The 24,843-nt window shown below is 36.8% G+C and overlaps 1 protein-coding gene across 1 annotated transcript in view; it reads left to right on the forward strand.

The window, feature by feature from the left end:
* DCDC1 (doublecortin domain containing 1) overlaps window positions 1–24,843 on the forward strand; it is a 632,177-nt gene that overhangs the window by 355,688 nt on the left and 251,646 nt on the right. The window contains 3 exon segments of the mRNA XM_037839043.1: window positions 3,173–3,233; window positions 13,572–13,706; window positions 14,075–14,232. Of these exon segments, the coding sequence (XP_037694971.1) occupies window positions 3,173–3,233; window positions 13,572–13,706; window positions 14,075–14,232 (354 nt within the window).

The raw sequence follows: 24,843 nt of genomic DNA on the forward strand, positions 1-24,843 counted from the left end.
TTAAAGGTCATACTTCTAGTTACTGGCAGAGCCAGGACCAGAATTCAGGTCTCTTAACCTTTGTCCAGCAAATTTCTTGATATTTATGTCTTTGATTCTTGGATGGAATACCTCTCCTTCATTTCCCCCTCTTGTCTCATTGCTGTTGTTCTAGATTGGTTTTTTCTTTTAACTTTGTCTTTTGTGTTTTTTTAAAACCACCTTTACAGCCTGTTGTTCATTGACCATGAAGAGGAAATTCTATGACTTTATTCTCTAAATTAGCCCATATGAACATTATTGCATACTGGACCTAAATTTGATTTCTTTACATATAAAATATATTTCAAAATAAACAGATATATTTTTATTGCACACATTTTATTTTTAAAGAAGTTATTGTAACATAGAATGATATCTTTTCATTCTGGCTAACATGGACATTACCTGAGATAATTGTTTTTTATAACTTGTAAAATTTAAAGGTAATGTTTATGGATATAACTGGATTCCCAACAAGATTGCAATGAGCAAGCTCCTAGGGCTTATAGATGATAAAAAAGTTATACTACATGTTTTAAGTAATATTTCCTCGGCATATATATGCTTGAACAGAATTGATGCTTTGAAAAAATTGGACAAATTCTTAGAAGTTTGCAATTCTTTCAGAATTCTTTCTTATTTTCTTAACCAAGATATAATTCTGTTCTTTAGCCACCCACTAAAGCAGGTTTTAAAAAATCCCCTATACAGCCATATATTAAATTTAAAACATTTCTTCATGATGGTTGTATTACCAATTTTTAGAGTAGTAGCCTTTGACATTTTATTCATATCTATTTATTAAAAGATATCTTTAATCTCCTACTGTGTGCCAGGCACTGTGATTAGCTCTGAGGACATATGTTGTCTCTGCCCTCACCGAGTTGCCAGTCTAGTAGACATCTCTCCTGTTACATTGGTCTCGGGAAATTCAGAGAGTCAAACTGCAGTTGACATAATTTATGTTTGTATAATCACGTTCATGCTCAAACCAATACCATAATCCAATTAAAAGACAAAATTCTAAATTTTATAGATTTCAACAGTTAGCATTGGTATATTAATTACTGATTGCATGTCTTAAACTTCGGAGAATTATCATTTTCTATTTTATTTATCTTGAAGAAATATAATAATTCGTGCAACAGGAAGAATTGCCTGTGAACAATAAAGTTACACTGAATTATAACCTATACACATTAAAATGATCTAAATTTTATCACAAGCCAACACATTTCCATCAAAGAATTATGACAATCATTCGAACAAAAAAAGTGTAGTTCTAAGCCCGGGATTGACAACCTTAATGAAAGACCATCAATGCTCATTTTCTTGGTATTTCTTCATTCAGTGGTTGAAATATGAGCGTTCTCAGTACCTCAGGAGAATATGCAATAGGCTAAAACTATTTCATGATTGTTTTTAACATCATTTGATGTATAAAAACGTTTATGTTCATATCAAAGTGTTTTAAATCACTAAGATTATGTACCTAATTATAATCAGTGAGTCTAAATTTTTTATTCCATTTTGAGACTTCAAGTTACACAAAACAACTTAGGTTATAGTTTTCCTTCCTAGTTGAGAGGGTTCTGGACTAGAAATCAGATACTTTGGGTTCTAGTACCTATTTGGATACTACCCATTTCTGTGATTTGGACCGTCTCACTTCACCTCTCTATAAGTCATTGTATTCATCCCTAAAGTGTGGACTAGACCAAGATAGTCCCTCAGTTCCCTTCAAATTCTCGGTCTATGTGTTGTCTCTTGGGTAATGGGAATTATTATCACAATTATAAATTTTAATTCTGGACCCTGTCAAATTAGAAAAGCTTCTCTTTCCCTTTAATAATTACAAAATAAAAAGATCCTCAAAAGGATGATCTCCCCAATACCTTGCTAACTCCAATGCACAAGTTGTCTGAGCAACAGTTACATTTTGTTTAAAGCCTAAACATGGAATTCTTGGATTAGGAATCAGTTATACCTAGAAAGATGTTTCATATAATTTTTTTTACTTCAATTATTGGAACCCTTCATCTTTTCTCACATCTTCACTTCTCTCTCCTCCATTCTAACTTGATTGTTTAAACAGTGTTATCTTTCTCTTCAGCTAATTTTGATATCTGAGACTTATGCTTGACTACTCTCTCTGACCCCCATCCATCTATTCAATCACCAAATTGATTCTCCTTTTTTAATATTTTAAAAATCTGGCCTTTACTTTCCCTCCACGTCTATTACCCTAGTGCAGTGTTTCTCAAAGTTTATTTCACAGGACACACACCCCCAAAACCCCCAGAGTTCTTATACTTGGAAGCACTTGTAATGCCTTGTTTAGATTTCTGGGAGTCTGGGCCTTCAGAATCAAAATCTCTAGGGGTAGGGGTCTGGAGATCTACATTATTATCAAGTCCTCATTTCAACATTCATAGAATTCTTCATCTTCTCTTATAATAGTCTGGATGTGGGCTGAAGACTAATGCATGCTGAAACAGTTGGGTTATTCCTCCAACATCGTATAGCACCTTGCTTTAGAATAGAGGATTAACTGACACTTCTTATTCTCAACCTTTGATGTTTCTGCCCAAACCCAGAGGCAGTAGGAAAACTCATTTAACATCCCATTACACTTAATTTAATTCATTTTGTCCTACCTTTGTAAGCTTTCTAAATATTAACGAATACATGATTAGTTAATTTAGGCCTGATTAGCTTCATCATATATCTTACATTTTCTTACATACACAGATTTAGTTTGAAAAAGATGATATTCCCTAATAAAATCCTGTTGTACTTTTAGAAGCATATGACTGAGGTTCCTAGATTCCATGTTATCTTTTTCCATTATGTCCTCTTAATCTTTTATTTAATTAAGCTCTTTTCCTTCTGTTTCACAGAGGATCTTTGTTGACATTGCTAATACACACATACACACACACAAACACATACAGTTTGGTTAATGAAGCACTGTGGCAGAGAAATTGGTTGGAGACTTCAGCTGCTGAGGTGGCAGTGATAATGGCAGAATATTTTGTAAAGGGTGGGCAGTTCTCCTGCCAGGCTATTTGGAAAATTATTTTATTTGAAATCTGCATACATTATATGGAGAGAAGGTGTCCATCTTTAAATTACCTTTTCATTGTTGCAGACACAATGGAGATGATTCTCAGAAGTGGGTGTTTGGAACCGACGGTTGCATTTATTCCAAGGTAAGGACTTTATAAGCTGCAGCTTCTCTTCCTAAGTTTTTCCGTTCCATATTATTGTAAACTGGGGTGTCTGTTGTTTAGAGGAAGAAATACTATTTCTGCACAAATGATTTCCGTCTGTACCTAGAAGGTTAGTATTTAACTTATAAACTCAGTATTTTCCTTTGAGGTTTTATTTGATTTTAAAACACAAATTTTCCAAAGCCAAAATAATTTTTCCCCTTTCATTGCTGTGATACAACCCAGAATTTCAGGGCCTCAGTTTTCTTCTGCATTAAAATAAAGGATCAGCAATATCTGCTAAAACTGAACATTACTGTAACAGCCCAGCACCTTTCTACTAGGCCTGTGCTCAGTGGAAATTCTTATATGTCTTAGAGAAAAGATTTTACTAGAATGTTAATAGCAGCTCTAATTGTAGTAGCTTCAGCTTGGGAATTACTCAAATGCGTATCAGTAAAGTGGATATATAAATTGTGGTGTATTTATTCAATGGAACTATATGGCAGATATGATGGGTCGAATAGTGTTCCCCAAAATTCATGTCCACGTGGAACCTCGGAATGTGACCTTATTTGGAAATAGGATCTTTTCAGATGTAATTCGTGAAGTTAAGACAATGTCATGATGGATTAGACTGGACCCTGATTCCAATGACTGCTGTCCTTATGAGAAGAAGAGAGGACACACAGAGATATAGGGAGAAGACAGAGATGTGAAGACAGAGGTAGAGATTGGAGTTATGCTCTCACAAGCCAAGGGACACTTAGGGCTACCTGAAGCTGGAAGATGCAAGAAAGAATTCTTCCCTAGAGCCTTTAGAGCAAGCATGCCCCTGTTCATATCTTCATTTTGGACTTCTAGACTCTAGAGCTGTAAGGGAACAATTTTCTGTTATTTTAAGTTTGTGGAGCTTTGTTATGGTAGTCTTGGAAAACTAATACAGCAGGGATTGGCAAACTTTTTTTGTAAATGGCCAGGTAGAAAATATTTTGACCTTTGTGGATCACATGATTTCTGTTACAGCTTCCCAGTTCTGAAGTTGTAGCATGAAATCAGCCATAGACAATATTTAAATAAATGAGTTGGCTGTGTTTCAAAAAATCTTTATTTATAGAAATAGGTGGTTGGCCAGATTTGGGTCATGGGCCATAGTTTTCCCACTCTGCTGTAAAACAATGTGAGTACACTAATGAAGACTGCATATAACAATGAATATGAACTCACAAACGTAATGGTGTACAAAAGAAATGCAAAAGAACACACACTGGTCCCTGCCATTTAAAGTTTGATACCAGGCGAAACAACTGATCTGTTGTGTTGGAAATCAGGAGTGTGGTTACACCTGAAGAGAGTTATTGCCCTAACAGGGGTTTGAGGATTGCTTCTGGTGCTCAGTGATATTCTGTTTCTTCATCTGGGTGCTTAGTTATATAAGTATTTATTTTGTGAAAATGTATCAAATCATACTCTTATGATCTGTGCATTTTTCTGCATGTAAATGATATTTCAATAAAGGTTTACTTTAATAAAATGAGGTTGGCTTTGAGATCTCAAAATTTCTTTCTTGCTCTCTGATTCCAAGCCTAAATGATGTTAACCAATAAGCAATATTTGAGAAACGCGAAAATTATATTCATCACATGGTTTCTATGTCTGCCTTCAGAATCCCACCATCATGGTCCTAGAAATGCTAATTGCTTAGATGCTTGAGACTGGGAATTCATGGTGTACCAGTAATCAATTTATTTCCTCTCAGTTTCAAATTCACCCTTCATGACCTGCTCTCCAAAAATTGAACTGAACTCCATAAATACTTGTCTCTTGCCAGCTGCACAACATTGGGCTTAATCAGTAGAGGGAACTGGGGTGGGAGGAAAGGTTTTGTCTTTCTGATTCTGGTGTACCTTCACACCAGGCTTCTGCAGTGAGTGCAGTTGTTTTTGCAGTGGCCAGTGGCCAGTAGCATGTGATACCTTCCCATGGGCAGCTTGCCATGTCACTTGCCTTGGAAGGCTTTGCAGTAGAGTGTCATTAGTGGGGTACCCCCTTGTGAATGGTTTGCTCCAGCATACTGCTCTGGGTGGCCTTTTAGTGGAGTGCCACTGATTGGGCACTTCCCTCTGCTTCCTTCAGCACACTCTTTGTGTGTGGCTTTGCAGTAGAGTGCCAGCAGCTAGGCACCTCTCAGTGGATGGCTTCCAAAGGTAGATTTCCAGTGAGTACCTCTGGTGCAGCACCTCAGGGACTTCTTCAATATCTAGTAAGTCACAACTGTGTTCTTTCCATTGAGTTGTGAATCTCTACCTCAGGACAGGTCTCTGCCTTGGATGTTCTGTCTCAGGCCTAGGGGTAATGGCTGCTCCCTATATCTGTTCTTATATTCTTGAGAATTTGCTTTAATACTTACTTGCCAATTCCCTGTGACTCCAATTTCCTGTTAATTATCATTTATATTAAACTTCTCCTGATCAAATTACTATGTGGTTTCTGTCTCTTTAATGGATCTTGACTGATATCCATGACAACTATTTCTTTATGTTCTAGAATTCCATGGTTGAACTTTTATTCCATGTCAGCCTGCATCACTTTAGAAGTTTATAGAAGTTTGGGAAAATTAAAATATAAAAATTTATCACGATAGCATTTTCATAAGTGGTAATTTGTGGGCATGCTGGCTGAAATACCAACCCCACTCACTAACTCAACTGGGACATATGTACACCTTTATTTAGCTGTGCCCCTGATGAAGCACGGAATTTGACACAGCCATCAAATATCAAATCTTTTTGTAAAATTGCATGTATCTTAACTTCATGCTGAGACTCACCCCAACTTTCCCCATTATCCATTGTTTTAATTTCCCAGCTGCTAAAACAAAATATCATATGGTGGGTCAGTTTAATAACAGGAATTCACTGGCTTGTGGTTTCAGAGGCTAGAAGGCTAGCTTCCTCCTAGCGTTGGTATCTTTTGGCTGGCCGGAAGTCTTTGGGGTTCCTTGGCTTTTCCATGGTATGACCATGCACATGGCAGCACCTTCTCCTTTCTCTCCCGGGTTCTCTTGGCTTCTAGTTCTGGCTGCTCCCCATGGCTCCTCTCTCTGTGTCTGAATTTCATTTCTGCCTATAAAGGACTCTAGTACTGCATACTCAGCTGAGGCCACACCTTAACTGAGATAACATCTTAAAGGGATCCTATTTACAATGGGACTATACCCATAGGACCAGGGGATGGGACCTGAACGTGTCTTTTGTGGGGGATATAATTCAATCCTCATAATCCTTCATCCCATTTCTGATTTCTTTCAAACTTCTGAGTCAGAGTGGGACTGTAAGATGGTGGAGAGGGGGTCACAGAAAGAGCCAAGCTTGCGCATCTTTGTAAAAATAAAAAGTATAATTTTGCACCCAAATGTCCCTCCAGCCTATGTCTTATCCATGGCTTATACCTGCCCATGATAACTTCATTCTGAAGCATACCTGAACCCAGCAGACTCCTGTTACCAAAGAACATCATTCTATCTTATACAAGTCTTACCCTCCCTACCAGCACACATAGAAAAGCAAAACCAAGGTTCAAGTTTATTTGCCTCACAGTTTTGTTTCTCTCTCAAAATTCAGGTATCGAACAGACATGTCTACTTTTCTGTCCTGATCACCTCTCCTTTTCTCCCCCAACTTCCAATTCATAATTTTCTAATTATTCCCAGTAATATTACTGCTATATAGTAAATGATGCATAATTTCATGTTTCAAACAAAAATTGTTTTTCAGAGGCTTTTGATTTATAAAACTTTTAAAGTTCCACTCCCAAACACAATTGTTGACTATTTTATTATAGTTTTTCTAGAATCACAGAGCAAACTATTTATTAATGAGGCATTGCATTCTTTTAGAGGTTTGGAAATTTTGATTAGATCTAAATTTAGTCATATCCCAAACTATTTCCATCTAGTTAAGGATAAAATAGAGGGTAATTTGATAATTATTTGCAGCTGGATCACAAATGGAGCTCATGCCATTTATGGAAAAAAAAAAAAAAAAAGAATCACTGCTCTAGGATATTAATAACTAATCTTGGCTCCAACATTATTAGCTGTGTGGCCTTAGGCAAGTCATTTAACCTTTCCAAACTTAAAGTTCTTCATCTGCAAAATGGAGATATTAATATAAGCATGTTCTGTATTTGGCACAGATCCTGGCCTACAATAGCTAATCAATAAGTGTTTTTTTCTTGCTTTTGTTTTGTTTTCAAAGTTAAGCCTTCTCCTATTTATTTGCAAAAAGAGGAATAAAGCTAAATCACTTCCTCTACACAATTCACCATGTTCAGCTAAATTTAGTTATAAAATTAAACATGGAACTATAAAATATCTGAAGAAAGCATGGATTAAATTGATCTAACCCAGAGTAATCATGAGTAGAGATCTTTGTAAGCATGCAAACAAAGACAGAATCCATAAATGAAAAGTTGAATGGCTTTGAGAATATAAAAATGTTAAAAATCCCTAATTCTAAAATAGTATAGGCTAAAATAAATGAAAAATAGGGAAAATATTTGCAACATAAATGTCAGAGAATGGTTACTACTCTTAATATGGAATAAGCCTTGTATATCAACTGAAAAAGGTAAACATCAATAGAAAAATGGATGAAAGATATGATAAAGAAATATACAAAAGGAGAAAAATTAAAAGAGCCAAACCAAATTAAAAAGTTCAGCCTCATTAGGAATTAAATCAATGCAAAACAATGAGACAGTATTTTCTCTGTATTAAAGATGTAAAAATGTAAAACTAGGAATATATATTGTTGATGAAGATGTTTGTATTAGTCTGTATAACAGATTACCTAAACCATAGTAGCTTAAAACAGCAAGTATTTATGATCACACAGTTTCTGTGGGCCAGGAATCTGGGAATGGCTTAAGTTATAATTCTAACACAGTCTCTCATGAAGCTGCAGTGAAGGTGTCAAGTGGAGCTGCAGTCATCTGAAGCTTGACTAGGGCTGGAAGATCTGCTTCTAAGCACACTTATGTTGTTTTGTTCAGAGGCTACAATTCCTTGCCTCATGCCCTCTCTAGAGAGCTGCTCACAACAAGGTTTCCCCTAGAGCTAGTGATCCAAGAGAGCAAGAGAACAAAATGGAAACCACAGTGTCTTTTGTAGCCTAATCTCAGAAGTGACATACTACAACTTCTGCCATATTTTCTTGGTCACATAGACCAACCCTGGTATAAAGTGGGAGGGGATTGCACAAGGACATGGGTCTGAGAGGAAGGGAACATTGGGTCCCATGCTGGAAGTTGGGACAATATTTCTGAGGGTGAGTTTGGCAACAGTTGTCAAAATCCTTAAAAATACATATTCATTTTCACCCAGAAATTCCACATACAGCAATTTACCCCAAGGAATTAATCAGTGGTATGTATCTGTGCTGGTTTGGAGCTGTTATGGACGCCAGAAAGCCATGTTCTTTTATTCCAATCCTGTGGGGTAGGACCTTTGTTTAGACTATTTCCATGGAGGTGTGAACCCGCCTGTTCAGGGCAGGTCTTAATTAGATCACTGGAGTTGTTAAGAGAGCTGAGAGCCCACACAGACCCAGATTCTTGGAGACCCTTGGAGATGCTAAGCTAAGAGAGTTTGCCCTGGAGAAGCTAACAGAGAATCCCCAGATGCTTAGAGAGAAACACCCTGGGAAAACAAGCATGGATGCACAGGATTTAAGAGAGAGAAGCTAAGAAAGACAGAAGCCAAGAGACATTTTGGAGAAAGCCATTTTGAAACCAGAACCCGGGAGCAAAGGACCAGCAGACACTAGCCATGTGCCGTCCCAGCTGACAGAGGTGTTCCGGACACCATCAGCCTTTCTTCAGTGAAGTATTCTGTTGTTGATGCCTTAGCTTGGACACTTTTATGGTCTTTGAACTATAAATTTGTAACCTAATAAATTCCCTTTATTAAAGCCAATCCATTTCTGGTATTTTGCATAACAGCAGCTTTAGCAAACTGGAAAAGTACCAATAATATATCTTTAAAGATTCTCATTATGGCATTGTTTGTAACAGCAAAGGTTGAAAATAGGTTTCCTAATCAACAGTGAGATTATATAAGAATATTATGGTATGTCTGTTAAAAATATTATGGTATATCTGTTATGGATACTTTATGTTGGCATTAAAAATAATGTAGAGGAATTCATGACAACAAAGGAAAATGCTAATGGCATTATTTGAGAAAAATCAGGTAAGAAAACAATTGTATTGATATTTTCTCCAAGAAAAAAATATATAGAGAGAAACAAAACTGCAAGTTTATACATCATATGGTTGTTGGGAAGATGGGTAATTATTTTCCTTAAATTTCTCTCTATTTTCTAAGTTTCCTACAATAAGCATTTGTAATCAGGAAAAAAAAGAGACACTCTTCAAAAATACGCTTGACGAGAGTATACAGTGTCTCTGAGGTTTAAAACATTCCAGGGAAGATTCTGCTGACCTTCCCGTTGTACTTCCCTTGAGGACAAAAACACTCGGGCAGCCCCAAGTTAGTACAAAATATGTGGCCTTTCAAATGTACAAGGAGGGAACCTCTTTGGGGTGATGAACGTGACTCCTCAGCCCCATAGGGAGAAAAAAGTTTTATAAATGGATGCAAGTCTTTTTAGCAACTGAAGAAATGGTATTAAATTTTAAGGGTGAATTTGTCAAGTGTGAAATTCTGAGCATGATCTCATTCAGTCTCCAATAGTAAAACTTCTTCCTCAAGAAAGTGGAACTTACTCAAATCACAAAGCCAGAAAATAGCACAGCTGGAATTTGAAACCAGGAAAGACATAGGATGCAAATCAGTATGTATTAGGGCATTATTTAAAGTTTTTGAAGTGGGAAGATGTGTTTTATTAAAATGTATGTGCTGGTGATATATAAATGGATTAGAATAAGAAGAATGAAAATGAAATTCGAAGGGCAGATTGAATGGGAATAATGAGAGGTTAAGAGATTAGAGATGAATTTAGGGCAATGAGTAGGTACACTAGGAGGGAGGTAAAGTTAGAAGATTAGCCTCCCCTGCCCCCCAGAAGAGAAGTTTAGAATTCTTGATTTTGGAGGAAAGAGTTATTTTATTGACGGTCTGATGATCGAACACATGGTCACCTGGATGGAATTCAATGTCACTTTAGTTTTGGAGTACAGAACATAGAAGAACTTTGGTATCAGTGCTGGAATAGCCATCTCCTGGACCTGGGAAGGACAAAATAAAATGAAGTATGCATGGTTTAGAATAATTCCAAAGGGAGAATGCCGGGACAATTTTTAAATGTCTCCGTTAGTTCTCATCACTTAGTGTTATTTGTGTATGTCTGCCTCCTTTGCTAGACTGTCAACTCCAGGAAGCAAAGCAGGACCTTTATTTTAGATTTTTTCTTTGCTTCTGTGATGACTAGCAGAATTTTCAGCCACATCGTGGCCCTACCTTTTGGGCACTTCTTCATCCATCTCATTGAAAATATTTTGAAGTTCCAGGTACAGCTCCTTTCCAGGAAATGGACCTTAGAACAAACTTATAGGGAACTCTATTGGAGGCTGTGGAACATCCAACTACCAAAGAATATGAAAAATTTCAAATTGCCAGAATTGGAGCTATGCCATTTTCACATTATTGTCTCAGAATGTACTTACTGTTTATTTTGCTTTTTTATAAATTGCTTCTTTTTGATGCTCTAATAATTTGGACCATATTTGATATAATATCCCACTACTCATATTTCCTCTCATATTGAAAATATAGGGGTATTTTGTGGCTGAATTTTGATTTTGCTGTTTTACTGCAGTGCCAATATAAAATAATCTATTTCTTCATTAGACATCACATTCACTTCAGTTGAATTGTCTGGGGCATATGTAAGACAATAGGAAATGACATTTGAAAAAATTATACAGTGCAGTAGATATGACATAAGCTTCAAGGTAAAATGAAAATCTTACTTTTTTAAGATTAAATTTCTTTTTGCTAATATTTTGGCTTAGCTTAGTGATTCATAAATCTCTTTCCAAGATTTCTGATTAGCATGTGCAAAGAAAAGACTACTTTTAATTGGGTCTTTCTTTAAAGTATATATATTTTACAAAATTAATCCATGAATATAGTAAAAATTAATATTAGAAAATATGTTAAATGAGAAGTAAAAGTCTCTCTTCCTGAATTTTAAGTCCATTCTCCAGAGTTATTCACTAACAGCAGAATTTTGATTCTATTTACAGAAATTATTATGTATATATTTACATTATACTATGGTCCCCATTTAAATAAAAAGTAGTGTGTACTAGTTGTAAAACACAAAAACAAAAACAAAAAAAATACCCTCCAATAATTTAGAACTGAATAAAATAATAGACCAAAGTACTTCTCAAAACTATTCCTCGAAGATTATCATTGATAGTGTATCATTCTTGAGCCATTAGATAGATAAATAAATAGATGATATATAATATATAGAGTGTACATATTATTTTGCGACCTGCCTTTTTCCACCCAATAATATATTGTGGTCATCCTTCCATATTGACATCCACATCTAGTGCTATCTTTTAAAATTCATGTTCAATATTTCATCTTTGGGATCTGCTGTAATTTATTTAATCAGTACCCTGGTGATGCATTCTGAGGCCATTATGAACAATGCTTCAATGAACACCCTTGTATATGTATGTTTAAGTTAAAGAGAATGCACATTTAAATTGTTGATAGTCATTCATTGATTAATTTAACAAAAATTTCAGTTTACCATGGTTTTAATTTGCATCTTTTATCTCTTTTCTTGCTACCCCTCCCTCTTTTTTTTTTTTCTTCTGCTGGTTCAAAAGCTCTACTTTGTGTTTCTATTTTTTTAATTGATTCTCTTAAATTTTTAAAAAATAGCTTTAGCGAGATATAATTCACATGCCATACAATTCACCCATTTAGTCTACAATTCATTTTTTTAGTACATTATTCAAAGAGTTCTGCATTCATCACCATGCTCTAATTTTAGAACAGTTTTGTCCTCCCTAAAAGAAATCCCAAAGCCATTAGCTGTAACTTTCCATTCCCCCTATTTCCACACTAATGCTCCTCTGCCCCGTTTTCCCATCCCTAGCAATTACTAATTACTTTTTATCTCTATAGCTTTGCCTATTCTGGACATATAATGGGATCATGCAATATGTGGTCTGTGTCTGTTTTCTCATCTGTAAAATGGGCACAGTAATAGTACCTATTTCAAAGGGTTGTTGCTAGGAATAAAAAGTAAATATGTGGCCATGTGGGATGTTACCTTGGTACAATGGTAGACTCTAAGTACACTACTAGGTGAGCTAACCTAGAGGTCATAGGACAGCAAGGCATGCAGACCAAATTAAAATGCTCAAATCACCATTTATTAAATTAATTTAAAACACAAAGCAAAATGTATAGGGAGAGAGATGGGCTAGGTTAACATATTTAGGATAAGGTGCAGGTGGATTGAAAGACCACATCCCCTGAATTTTGCTTGCAATATTTGCATAGCCTCTCTCTCCCTCTGTGCTGCACCAACAGATATAAGGGAGCAATAGCTGTGCTCCCCAGTTAGCCTGATGAGCAATGACGGATATTATCTAACTGAGGATACATGGATCCAGAATGAGAGTCAGCAATGGGTGGCCAATTTAAGAGATGATTATTGTATGCCCCCTGTGCTTCATTTATATTTAGTGTATTTTAAGTATGTGTTACCTTGTTTGTTATTTAGTGAATTATGAATATTAAATTTTATTTTGTTCTCCCGCCTCTATCTATGTTCAAAGACAAATGCTCTACTTACTATCTGTCTGACACGTCTCATAGGTTACTAGTTCACTTATTTATACTTAATGCATGCATTGAGTTTCATCCATCCCATTTGTTTTCTTGTGTTCTGTAGCAGAATTGAATACTCCCAAACAATGCAGCAACTGCACATTATATAATGAGTTTAGATTAGTACCTGGTATGTAGAAATAAGTCAATAAATGTTAACTATTGTTATTAATATATAAGATGGCTTTAATATTTTAAACTATACCAGTCTATCTAAGGATGAGGATTAGCGATGTAGCTAAATTTGATCAGATTAAGCAACCAATTAGAAATTTTAATATTAAAGTAATTTGTCTTGATTTTGATTTGAAATTGATAGTAAATTGCAAAATTTATCAGCCCAATCTCTTTACCATGAATCAAATTTATCTTCCTCTTATTCAGTTTTGTACAGTTTGGGGCATTGCTTACAAGGCTGGTAACTACTTTTTGTTTTTTTTCCTGTCCTACAGGCATATCCTCAGTTTGTTCTGACATACCTAGAAGAGCTAAATGCACAAGTGGATGTGACCCAGACAGAGCATCACATTCACCATGACACCTGGACCAGAGCTCATCAGGAAAGCAGCAGCAGCTTAGCAGAAGAGGTTAGTGTAGTGTGTCAGAGGCAAGACAGAATAGATCTTTAAGATGTATTTCAAAAAGAGAAAAAAAAAATTCAAGTTGTTTTCAGGAGGCAAGCATGAACTCACTTCTTAATGTTTAAAATTATACATATAAATATAAAAAGGTAGACACATATATTTATATAAGCAATGTTTTATTAAATAGATGATAATACACTAGCTTTTGCTTAGGACTGCCTTCTTGTGTTCTGCCAGACATACAATTTATGTTCTGTATGAAGAAGGCTGAAAGAACTATGAGAAGTGACATGTTATATTACTGGCATATATAGTTTAGCTATTTCCACCCAATGGAATTAGCTACGTTATTTCTATATTTCACTTATTAGGTCCTACAAGATAGTGCCAGCAACCCTGGTCTGAAGCAACTGCCAGAACCTTCAGACACTCATTTAATGCCAGAAGGTTCTCTGGGGGAGATGGGTCAGCTGACAGTGGCACTCGTGAGGAAACTGGAAGAGAAACATCCTAAGGCTTCTGCTCAGAGGTAGGCCACTGACAGAACTGAGCTTTATTGCTTAATGACATTCGATGTTTTCCTTCAGTTTCATGTAAGATTGATTTCCTGAACATTATTGAAATATCTCAAAAGCCCTTTGGCTTTTTTTTTTTTTTTAAATGATGATGCATTTTATTTTATTTTTTTCTTTTTTTTTTCCTTGTTTTTCTTTTTCTTTTTTTTTTTTTAACTTTCCCTTCTTTTTTAAATCAGCTATATGAAAAAAAGTTAAAAAGAAAACAAACATACAATAAAAGAACATTTCAAAGAGACCATAACAAGGGAGTAAGAAAAAGACAACTAACCTAAGATAACTGCTTAACTTCCAACATGTTCCTACTTTACCCCAAGAAAGTTACCTAATATAGCAACATTTCTGTGAACTTGCTCCTACTATATCCATCAGAAATTAACAGACCATAGTCATTCCTGGGCATCCCCAGAACGTTAAATAGCTTATCTGTTCTTCTTGGATTATTGTTCCCCCTTCCTTAATTGCTCTCTATTGCTAGTTCCCCTACATTCTACATTATAAACCATTTGTTTTACATTTTTCAAAGTTCACATTAGTGGTAGCATATAATATTTCTCTTTTTGTGCCTGCTTATTTCGCTCAGCATTATGTCTTCAAGGTTCATCCATGTTGTCATATGTTTCACGAGATCGTTCCTTCTTACTGCCGCGTAGTATTCCATCGTGTGTATATACCACATTTTATTTATCCACTCATCTGTTGAAGGATATTTGGGTTGTTTCCATCTCTTGGCAATTGTGAATAATGCTGCTATGAACATTGGCGTGCAGATATCTGTTCGTGTCACTGCTTTCCGTTCTTCCGGGTATATACCGAGAAGTGCAATCGCTGGATCGAATGGTAACTCTATATCTAGTTTTCTAAGGAACTGCCAGACTGACTTCCAGAGTGGCTGAACCATTATACAGTCCCACCAACAGTGAATAAGAGTTCCAATTTCTCCACATCCCCTCCAGCATTTGTAGTTTCCTGTTTGTTTAATGGCAGCCATTCTAACCGGTGTTAGATGGTATCTCATTGTGGTCTTAATTTGCATCTCTCTAATAGCTAGTGAAGCTGAACATTTTTTCATGTGTTTCTTGGCCATTTGTATTTCCTCTTCAGAGAACTGTCTTTTCATATCTTTTGCCCATTTTATAATTGGGCCGACTGTACTATTGTCATTGAGTTGTAGGATTTCTTTATATATGCAAGATATCAGTCTTTTGTCAGATACATGGTTTCCAAAAATTTTTTCCCATTGAGTTGGCTGCCTCTTTACCTTTTTGAGAAATTCCTTTGAGGTGCAGAAACTTCTAAGCTTGAGGAGTTCCCATTTATCTATTTTCTCTTTTGTTGCTTGTGCTTTGGGTGTAAAGTCTAGGAAGTGGCCGCCTAATACAAGGTCTTGAAGATGTTTTCCTACATTATCTTCTAGGAGTTTTATGGTACTTTCTTTAATATTGAGATCTTTGGTCCATTTTGAGTTAATTTTTGTGTAGGGTGTGAGGTAGGGGTCCTCTTTCATTCTTTTGGATATGGATATCCAACTCTCCCAGCCCCATTTGTTGAAAAGACCATTATGACTCAGTTCAGTGACTTTGGGGGCCTTATCAAAGATCAGTCGGCCATAGATCTGAGGGTCTATCTCCGAATTCTCAATTTGATTCCATTGATCTATATGTCTATCTTTGTGCCAGTACCATGCTGTTTTGGCAACTGTGGCTTTATAATAAGCTTCAAAGTCAGGGAGTGTAAGTACTCCCACTTCGTTTTTCTTTTTTAGAGTGTCTTTAGCAATTCGAGGCATCTTCCCTTTCCAAATAAATTTGATAACTAGCTTTTCCAAGTCTGCAAAGTAGGTTGTTGGAATTTTGATTGAGATTGCATTGAATCTGTCGATGAGTTTGGGTAGAATTGACATCTTAATGACATTTAGTCTTTCTATCCATGAACATGGAATATTTTTCCATCTTTTAAGATCCCCTTCTATTTCTTTTAGTAGAGTTATGTAGTTTTCTTTGTATAGGTCTTTTACATCTTTGGTTAAGTTTATTCCTAGGTACTTGATTTTTTTAGTTGCTATTGAAAATGGTATCTTTTTCTTGAGTGTCTCTTCAGTTTGTTCATTTCTAGCATATAGAAACATTACTGACTTATGTGCATTAACCTTGTATCCCGCTACTTTGCTAAATTTGTTTATTAGCTCTAGTAGCTGTATCGTCGATTTCTCAGGGTTTTCTAGATATAAGATCGTATCATGTGCAAACAATGACAGTTTTACTTCTTCTTTTCCAATTTGGATGCCTTTTATTTCTTTGTCTTGCCAGATTGCCCTGGCTAGCACTTCCAGCACAATGTTGAATAACAGTGGTGACAGCGGGCATCCTTGTCTTGTTCCTGATCTTAGAGGGAAGGCTTTCAGTCTCTCACCATTGAGTACTATGCTGGCTGTGGGTTTTTCATATATGCTCTTTATCATGTTGAAGAAGTTTCCTTCAATTCCTACCTTTTGAAGTGTTTTTATCAAAAAGGGATGTTGGATTTTGTCAAATGCTTTTTCAGCATCTATTGAGATGATCAATTGATTTTTCCCTTTTGACTTGTTAATGTGTTGTAGTACATTGATTGATTTTCTTATGTTGAACTATCCTTGCATGCCTTGAATGAACCCCAGTTGGTCATGGTGTATGATTTTTTTAATGTGTCTTTGGATTCGATTTGCAAGTATTTTGTTGAGGATTTTTGCATCTATAATCATTAGGGAGATTGGCCGGTAGTTTTCCTTTTTTGTAGCATCTTTGCCTGGTTTTGGTATTAGATTGATGTTAGCTTCATAAAATGAGTTAGGTAGTGTTCCATTTTCTTCAATGTTTTGAAAGAGTTTGAGTAAGATTGGTGTCAGTTCTTTCTGGAAAGTTTGGTAGAATTCCCCTGTGAAGCCATCTGGCCCTGGGCATTTATTTGTGGGAAGATTTTTGATGACTGATTGGATCTCTTTGCTTGTGATGGGTTGGTTGAGGTCTTCTATTTCTTCTCTGGTCAGTCTAGGTTGTTCATATGTTTCCAGGAAATTGTCCATTTCCTCTACATTATCCAGTTTGTTGCCATACAGTTGTTCATAGTATCCTCTTATAATTTTTTCAATTTCTTCAGGATCTGCAGTTATGTCACCTTTTTCATTCATTATTTTGTTTATATGGGTCTTCTCTCTTTTTGATTTTGTCAGTCTAGCTAGGGGCTTGTCAATCTTGTTGATCTTCTCAAAGAACCAACTTTTGGTGATATTTATCCTCTCTATTGTTTTTTTGTTCTCTATGTCATTTATTTCTGCTTTAATCCTTGTGATTTCTTTCCTTCTACTTGGTTTAGGATTGGTTTGCTGTTCATTTTCTAGCTTCTTCAGTTGATCCATTAGTTCTTTGATTTTGGCTCTTTCTTCCTTTTTAATATATGCGTTTAGTGGTATAAATTTCCCCCTTAGCACTGCTTTTGCTGCATCCCATAGGTTTTGGTATGTTGTGTTCTCATTTTCATTCGTCTCTATATATTTAGCAATTTCTCTTGCTATTTCTTCTTTAACCCACTGATTGTTTAGGAGTGTGTTGTTTAACCTCCAGGTATTTGTGAATTTTCTAAGTCTCTGATGGTTATTGACTTCTAATTGTATTCCCTTGTGGTCAGAGAATGTGCTTTGAATAATTTCAATCTTTTTAAATTTATTGAGGCTTGTTTTATGTCCCAGCATATGATCTATTCTGGAGAAAGTTCCATGAGCACTAGAAAAGTATGTGTATCCTGGTGATTTGGGATGTAATGTCCTGTATATGTCTGTTAAATCTAATTCATTTATCAGATTGTTTAGGTTTTCAATTTCCTTATTGGTCTTCTGTCTGGTTGATCTATCTATAGGAGAGAGTGATGTGTTGAAGTCTCCCACAATTATTGTGGAAACATCAATTGCTTCCTTTAGTTTTGCCAGTGTTTCTCTCATGTATTTTGTGGCACTTTGATTGGGTGCATAGACATTTACTATTGTTATTTCTTCTTGCTGAATTGCCCCTTTTATTAGTATGTAGTGGCCTTCTTTGTCTCTCAAAACATCCTTGCATTTGAAGTCTATTGTATCTGAGATTAATATTGCTACACCTGCTTTCTTTTGGCTGTAGCTTGCATGAAATATTTTTTTCCATCCTTTCACTTTCAGTTTCTTTGTGTCCCTGTGTCTAAGATGAGTCTCTTGTATGCAACATACTGGTGGTTCATTTTTTTTGATCCATTCTGCGAATCTATATCTTTTAATTGGGGAGTTTAATCCATTTACATTCAACGTTATAACCGTGAAGGCATTTCTTGAATCAGCCATCTTATCCTTTGGTTTATGTTTGTCATATTTTTCCCCTCTGTCTATTAATATCCTTTATTGTACCCATACCGAATCTCTTTAGTACTGAACCTTTCTCCAAGTCTCTCTGTCCTTTTTTTGTTTCTCTGTCTGTAGGGCTCCCTTTAGTATCTCCAGTAGGGCAGGTCTCTTGTTAGCAAATTCTCTCAGCATTTGTTAGTCTGTGAAAAATTTAAGCTCTCCCTCAAATTTGAAGGAGAGCTTTGCTGGATAAAGTATTCTTGGCTGGAAATTCCTCTCACTCAGAATTTTAAATATATCGTGCCACTGCCTTCTTGCCTCCATGGTGGCTGCTGAGTAGTCACTACTTAGTCTTATGCTGTTTCCTTTGTGTGTGGTGAATTGCTTTTCTCTTGCTGCTTTCAGAACTTGCTCCTTCTCTTCTGTGTTTGACAGTGTGATCAGTATATGTCTCGGAGTGGGTTTATTTGGATTTATTCTATTTGGGGTTTGCTGAGCATTTATGATTTGTGTATTTATGTTGTTTAGAAGATTTGGGAAGTTTTCCCCAACAATTTCTTTGAATACTCTTCCTAGACCTTTACCCTTTTCTTCTCCTTCTGGGACACCAATGAGTCTTATATTTGGACATTTGATATTATCTATCATATCCCTGAGGTCCATTTCGATTTTTGCAATTTTTTTCCCCATTCTTTCTTTTATGCTTTCATTTTCCATTCTGTCATCTTCGAGGTCACTGATTCGTTGTTCAACTTCCTCTAGTCTTGTACTATGAGTGTCCATAATCTTTTTAATTTGGTCAACAGTTTCTTTAATTTCCATAAGATCATCCATTTTTTTATTTAGTCTTGCAATGTCTTCTTTATGCTCTTCTAGGGTCTTCTTGATTTCCTTTGTCTCCCGTACTATGGTCTCATTGTTCATCTTTAGTTCTTTGAGTAGCTGCTCTAGGTGCTGTGTCTCTTCTGATCTTTTGATTTGGGTGCGTGGGCTTGGGTTATCCATATTGTCTGTTTTTTTCATATGCTTTATAATTTTCTGTTGTTTTTGGCCTCGTGGCATTTGCTGAACTTGATAGGGTTCTTTTAGGATTTGTAGACCAATTGAAGTCCTTATCTCTAATTTATCAGATCTACAGCTTCGTGGAGTACACTTTCTCTAACTAACCAGCAGGTGGCGTCCACGAGCCACCTGTTCTCCACAAGCCAGTTGTCCCCTGCTTAGCCTTTTTGGTGAGTGGGGGAGTGAGTCTTGTGGGGTCCAATTGGTGTACCAAGCTTGCGTGTGTAGTTGGTGTTGCCTGCCCTGTATATGGGGCGTGTTTCTGGGCAGTCAGGGAGGGGGGGTGGCTCTAACAATCAAATCTCCCTGATGATCCTAGAGTTTTAAGGCTGCTGCAATAGTCTAATCCTTCAGTTCAGTCCTGCCACAGTTTGTCTCTGCCACTGACCCACAAGTCCTTGGTATTGGCGTATGGCTCCTGAGACTTGCAAGTGGGCCCCTCTTCCAGGCCATGCACCCCCTGGTCCTCTGTTGAGGGATGACTGTGCTATGTCACAGGTGAGTGCCGTCCCCCCAGGGCAGTTCTGGGCTGCTGGGCTGTGTAGGGAGGCTCCCAGTCTGCTGAAATGATGGCTGAATGGGGCTTTGTTAATTCACACTGCTCTACCTTCCCAACTCTGGGACAATCAGCTGAGGTTGCAGGGAAGGCTAATGTCCACGCCCAGTTTTGTGGTGTGTGCCTGTTATCTGAAGCACTTCTGTCACACTGGGTTGTCTGGGGCAGTTCTGGGCTATGGGGCTGGCGATGGGCAGGAGTGTTTCCTGTCCACCAGGATGATGGCTGTGAGCGGACACCCCCCTTTTCTTGGGAAGTTGTGGTGTTTAGTGAATTTTCTCAGCCACTGGATTATTGCGTTTTGTCTCAGAGCTCTCCTAGTTCTGCTCTTGACTTGACCTGCCCAAATTGCCAAATTGCAGGTCTTTGAAGCTTTCTGTATTGGGCTTCTTAGAGTAATTGTTTTAGAAAAAGAAAAAAGGATTAAAAAAAAAAAAAAAAAAAAAAGGGCCCTCCTCAGAGATCTAATGGGTTATTGAAATGCTAAGAGACAAAGCAACCAGGGCCATTAAGGAAAGGTCCACAGGGCAGAGAGATCAGCTTTTCTTCAGGATTTGCATATGCGCCTCAGGGCTCTTCCCCTTTCTATGTTCACCAGAACTCCAAAAATCCTCCGCTTTTATTTTGGAGTTTTTCGTGTTGTTTTTTTTCTGTGCCTGTCTCCTTTCTGCTGGGCTGGCTGCTCTCAGATTCTCTGGTGTCTGGTCTCAGTCTATCTATGGTTGGAGTTTGGATCAGTAGAATGAGTTTCTGATAAGGGCTGCCACTGCAGTTCTCCCTTCTCCTTCCCGGAGCTGACAGCCCCTCCTCCCAGGGGACTGAGCCTGGCAGGGAGGGGCGCGGATCCCCTGGCCGCAAAAGCTTACAGATTTCGCTGATCTCAGCAGTTCCACGTTTTCATGAGTGTTGTATGAAGTATGCCCAAAGTCAGATTGCTCCGTGGTGTCCAGTCCACGCAGTTCCTGGCTTTCTACCTACTTTCCTGGAGGAGTAACTAAAACATACAGCTCACCAGTCTGCCATCTTGCCCCCCCTCCCCCTTTGGCTTTTAATGAAAAGTAGTTTTCAGGTCACAGTTGATGAAAGAAGGTGACATTTTATGTGTATTTCTGTAAGATTGATGTATGTTACTCTTTGTAAGCTTATTTCAGAGGATTGCTCTCCTGAGATCTCATTAAAATACTCTCAGGTAACATAATCAGGCCAAGGCTGATTCATACATCATTCTGAGCATACAGCCAATTGTGAAAATACCGAGAGGTCTTTTGGAAGACCACACCCATGAAGTGTCCTTTTTATGTTCCTGGAGAACATTATATTTAGATCTCAGGTTAAGTGACAATAGATGGTCATAAGGAGTAATAAATCAACAAATTGACACCATTTCCATTACTAAAATAGAAAATGGTAACTCTCTCTCTCTCTGATCCTTTTTATTTAGTTGGAAACTAAAGTTTATTTTTATGATTATTTTGTTGGTTATGATTTTGAAAAATCACAAAATGATTTTTGAAACTAGTATAAAATTATAATTGTTGGAATTAACTGTTGACTGAAATATTGTTAAAGGAATGATGTAATTTTTACTGTATTCACTAAATTTTAAGAGAAGCCCCAAGTTTAAAAATTCTAACTATAGATATAAATGTCGCTTGCATGAAAAAAGAAAAAAAGAAACACCTTTGCAACTTTTTATTTCAACTAAAAGTAACCTCATATTCTTAAGTTACATTTTCCTGCCAGGATTTTGGCCAGAGGGGAACATTTTTTCCTGATAGCAAAAGTGACTCTTCAATTTATTGTCTCTTAACTTGTTTTTTAAGCCTCAAATCATTTGTTGTTTTGGTTGTTTTTGAATAAGGCAGGGCAAAGACAAACAAAAGAAGAGATTTAGCACCTTACTGTCTTATAGTATGGGGGTGTCCTGGACCAGTATGAAAATTTAGATTCCAGGTCTTCTTTCCCTACCACTTGCTTTTTAATCCAAACAAGTTTCTAAACTCTCTGATGCTCCACAAGGCCACAGTGATACAGCTGGGGCACTCTGCAGCAAGCTTGCTCCTGTTCCCATGTCCCTACGAAGTAAATCCCTTGGGAGCTGGTATCAAGGAAAACTGGCTGCTTGGGAACACACACTGCTGCTCCTGTGGGGCCATCTTTCCACACTCAGAATTTTACTCTACCCTTCTTAAGAGAACTCTGGGGCCTTGTCAGTGTCTTGGGCTCTAGTCATTATCCTGGGTTCTCCTCAGGAAAGAGGCACTGGTTTCTTCTGCTCTCAGATTCCTCAAACCTATACGGGGTTTCTGCATTGCCCTCATGCTGGGCCTGACCTTGGTGGGATGTGAATGGTAACTTAACCTTTTGCTTCCCAATGACTCCTCCCTTCCCCAGCCTGGAAATATTTTCACTGAATGTTGAAAGTGTTGGGTAGTTTAGGGATTTAGCTTCTGCATTCTGTTGTATCTCCCCACGGCAGTACACTGAACATTGGGAAAGGCATGTAGTATTCAGAAATGTAAGGCAAAAAAAGAAAACAAAACAGCTAATGTCAGTTAATATCCCACAGTCCCTGCGTTTTAGAACTACATGAGATGTCCTTAAATTTCTAGAAACACCATAAGCACTCAGTAAGTTCAGGAAACAAATAGAGGTAGAAAAGACTTTTTTTAAATATTTGAGAAGTAGGTTTACAGAAGAAGCACACATGAAATACAGAGTTCCCATATACCACCCTATTATTAATACCTTGCATTCATGTGGTACATTTGTTACAATTCATAGAAGAACATTTTTATAGTTGCACTATTAACTATAGTTCATCTTTTACAATAGAGTTCACTGTTTGTGTTGTGCAGTCCTATGGGTTTATTGTTTTTTTTAAATTTTATTCTAGTAACATTTACACAACCTAAAATTTCCCCCTTTCAACCACATCTGCATGTATAATTCTGTGCTATTAATTACATTCACAAAGTTGTGCTACCATACCACCATTCATTACCAAAACCTTACAATCAACCCAAGCAGAAACTCTATACAATTTAATTGGGGGTTTGTATTGAAATGTGTGTTTCTTAGTCAGTAGGGATTGACAGGTAAATATATTTCGGATTTTGTTTCATAAGAGATTGCCTTTGGCTTTTTCTTTATGAGCATTTCTCAGGGTTTATTTCTTGGGCTTCAGCAATTCACCGCCGCCTTTTTTTTTTTTTCCTTAAGGCCACAGAGGCTTGTCTGCATCCTGTGCCCCCCACCCCTTAATTCACCACAGTAGATGCAGTTTCCATTTCTGTTCCTCTCTTTCTGTTCCTTAACAAAGTTATTTTGAGTAAAGAGTAAATAAATACTTAGAGCAATTACTTTCCTCCCATTTTGGAAGCGATTATGGGGCAAAATTAGAACATGGTACTGCATTTGGAACATTGATTACATTGAACCCTAGGTTGTCTTACTAAGTTTATGTGCCTTACATATATGAGAATCAGTACATTGTATCATTTCAGCTTCAAGAGAGTGCTTTATTTTTTCATGCTTTTACCAATGATAATTTTACAAAATAAAAAATAAAATCATTGCCAAAAATAAAGTTGTAGTGTGAAATGACCTGAGTCATGGTAGTTGGAAAAAGAAATGTTTAGAACATCAAGAAAAACGTTGATGAGCAAATAATCTAAAGAATACATGATTCTAAAGAATAAAAAGATACAGAGATATAAACATATCCTTTTGAAGACATGGCCAGGGAAGCAGAGAACACTAGTAGCCAAATTTTGAGAATCTAGTCAGTGACAGGTACTGTGAGGAAATTAAAGATAACATTAGACTATTGATAATGACAGCTAACCTTTAGTGACTTTTCTAAGAGCTTTATGTGCATTATTTCCCAATAACCCTATGAGGTTTGTACTAGTAACTTAAGGCAGGTCTATCTTATTCTGCCTCTATATTGTATTGCTTGACCATTCATGATCTTGTGTTAACAGTTATTCCAAACTTTAGCTTTTCAAATGGGGTATATGATATCCTGGAAAAGGAAACTTTAAGTAAAGTGTAACCAATTAGCAAAAGAATAATAAAAAGTGTATAAATATATTCAGCTTTCAGTGAATTCTAGGTATGATCCTGAAACAATGTAGAAAATATGAAGGGAAACTGTGAACCTCCCCCCCCAATTCTGGTTGAATCCAGCTGTCAGCATGTGCAGCCTGGACTTACTGAATCATAAGAAGTTGCCATGCATAGATTAAGAATTTTTAGTAAATCCGCTTCTAAGAATGTGACTATATTTGTTTTGATTAACCAAAGAATATCATACCTTGAATGGTGGTTCAACTCTGTATTTACTAAATCTGGTGACAGGTAACTAATAGCTGTCAATTGTTTAGTACTTACTAGGTGTCAGCTACTATTCTAAGTACTTACTTATTCTCATAACAACCTGATAGACTGATTTACTTATTCTCATAATAACTGGATAGTGTTGGTACTCTATCAATGAAAGTCAGGAACCTGAGGCTCAGAGAGGTTACATGATGCTCCCAGTCATAGAGCTGTTTGATGGGGAAGATGGATTTGAACCCCAGACTATTTGGGTCAACA

This window comes from Choloepus didactylus, chromosome 6 (assembly GCF_015220235.1).
Source record: "Choloepus didactylus isolate mChoDid1 chromosome 6, mChoDid1.pri, whole genome shotgun sequence".
Taxonomy (NCBI): domain Eukaryota; kingdom Metazoa; phylum Chordata; class Mammalia; order Pilosa; family Megalonychidae; genus Choloepus; species Choloepus didactylus.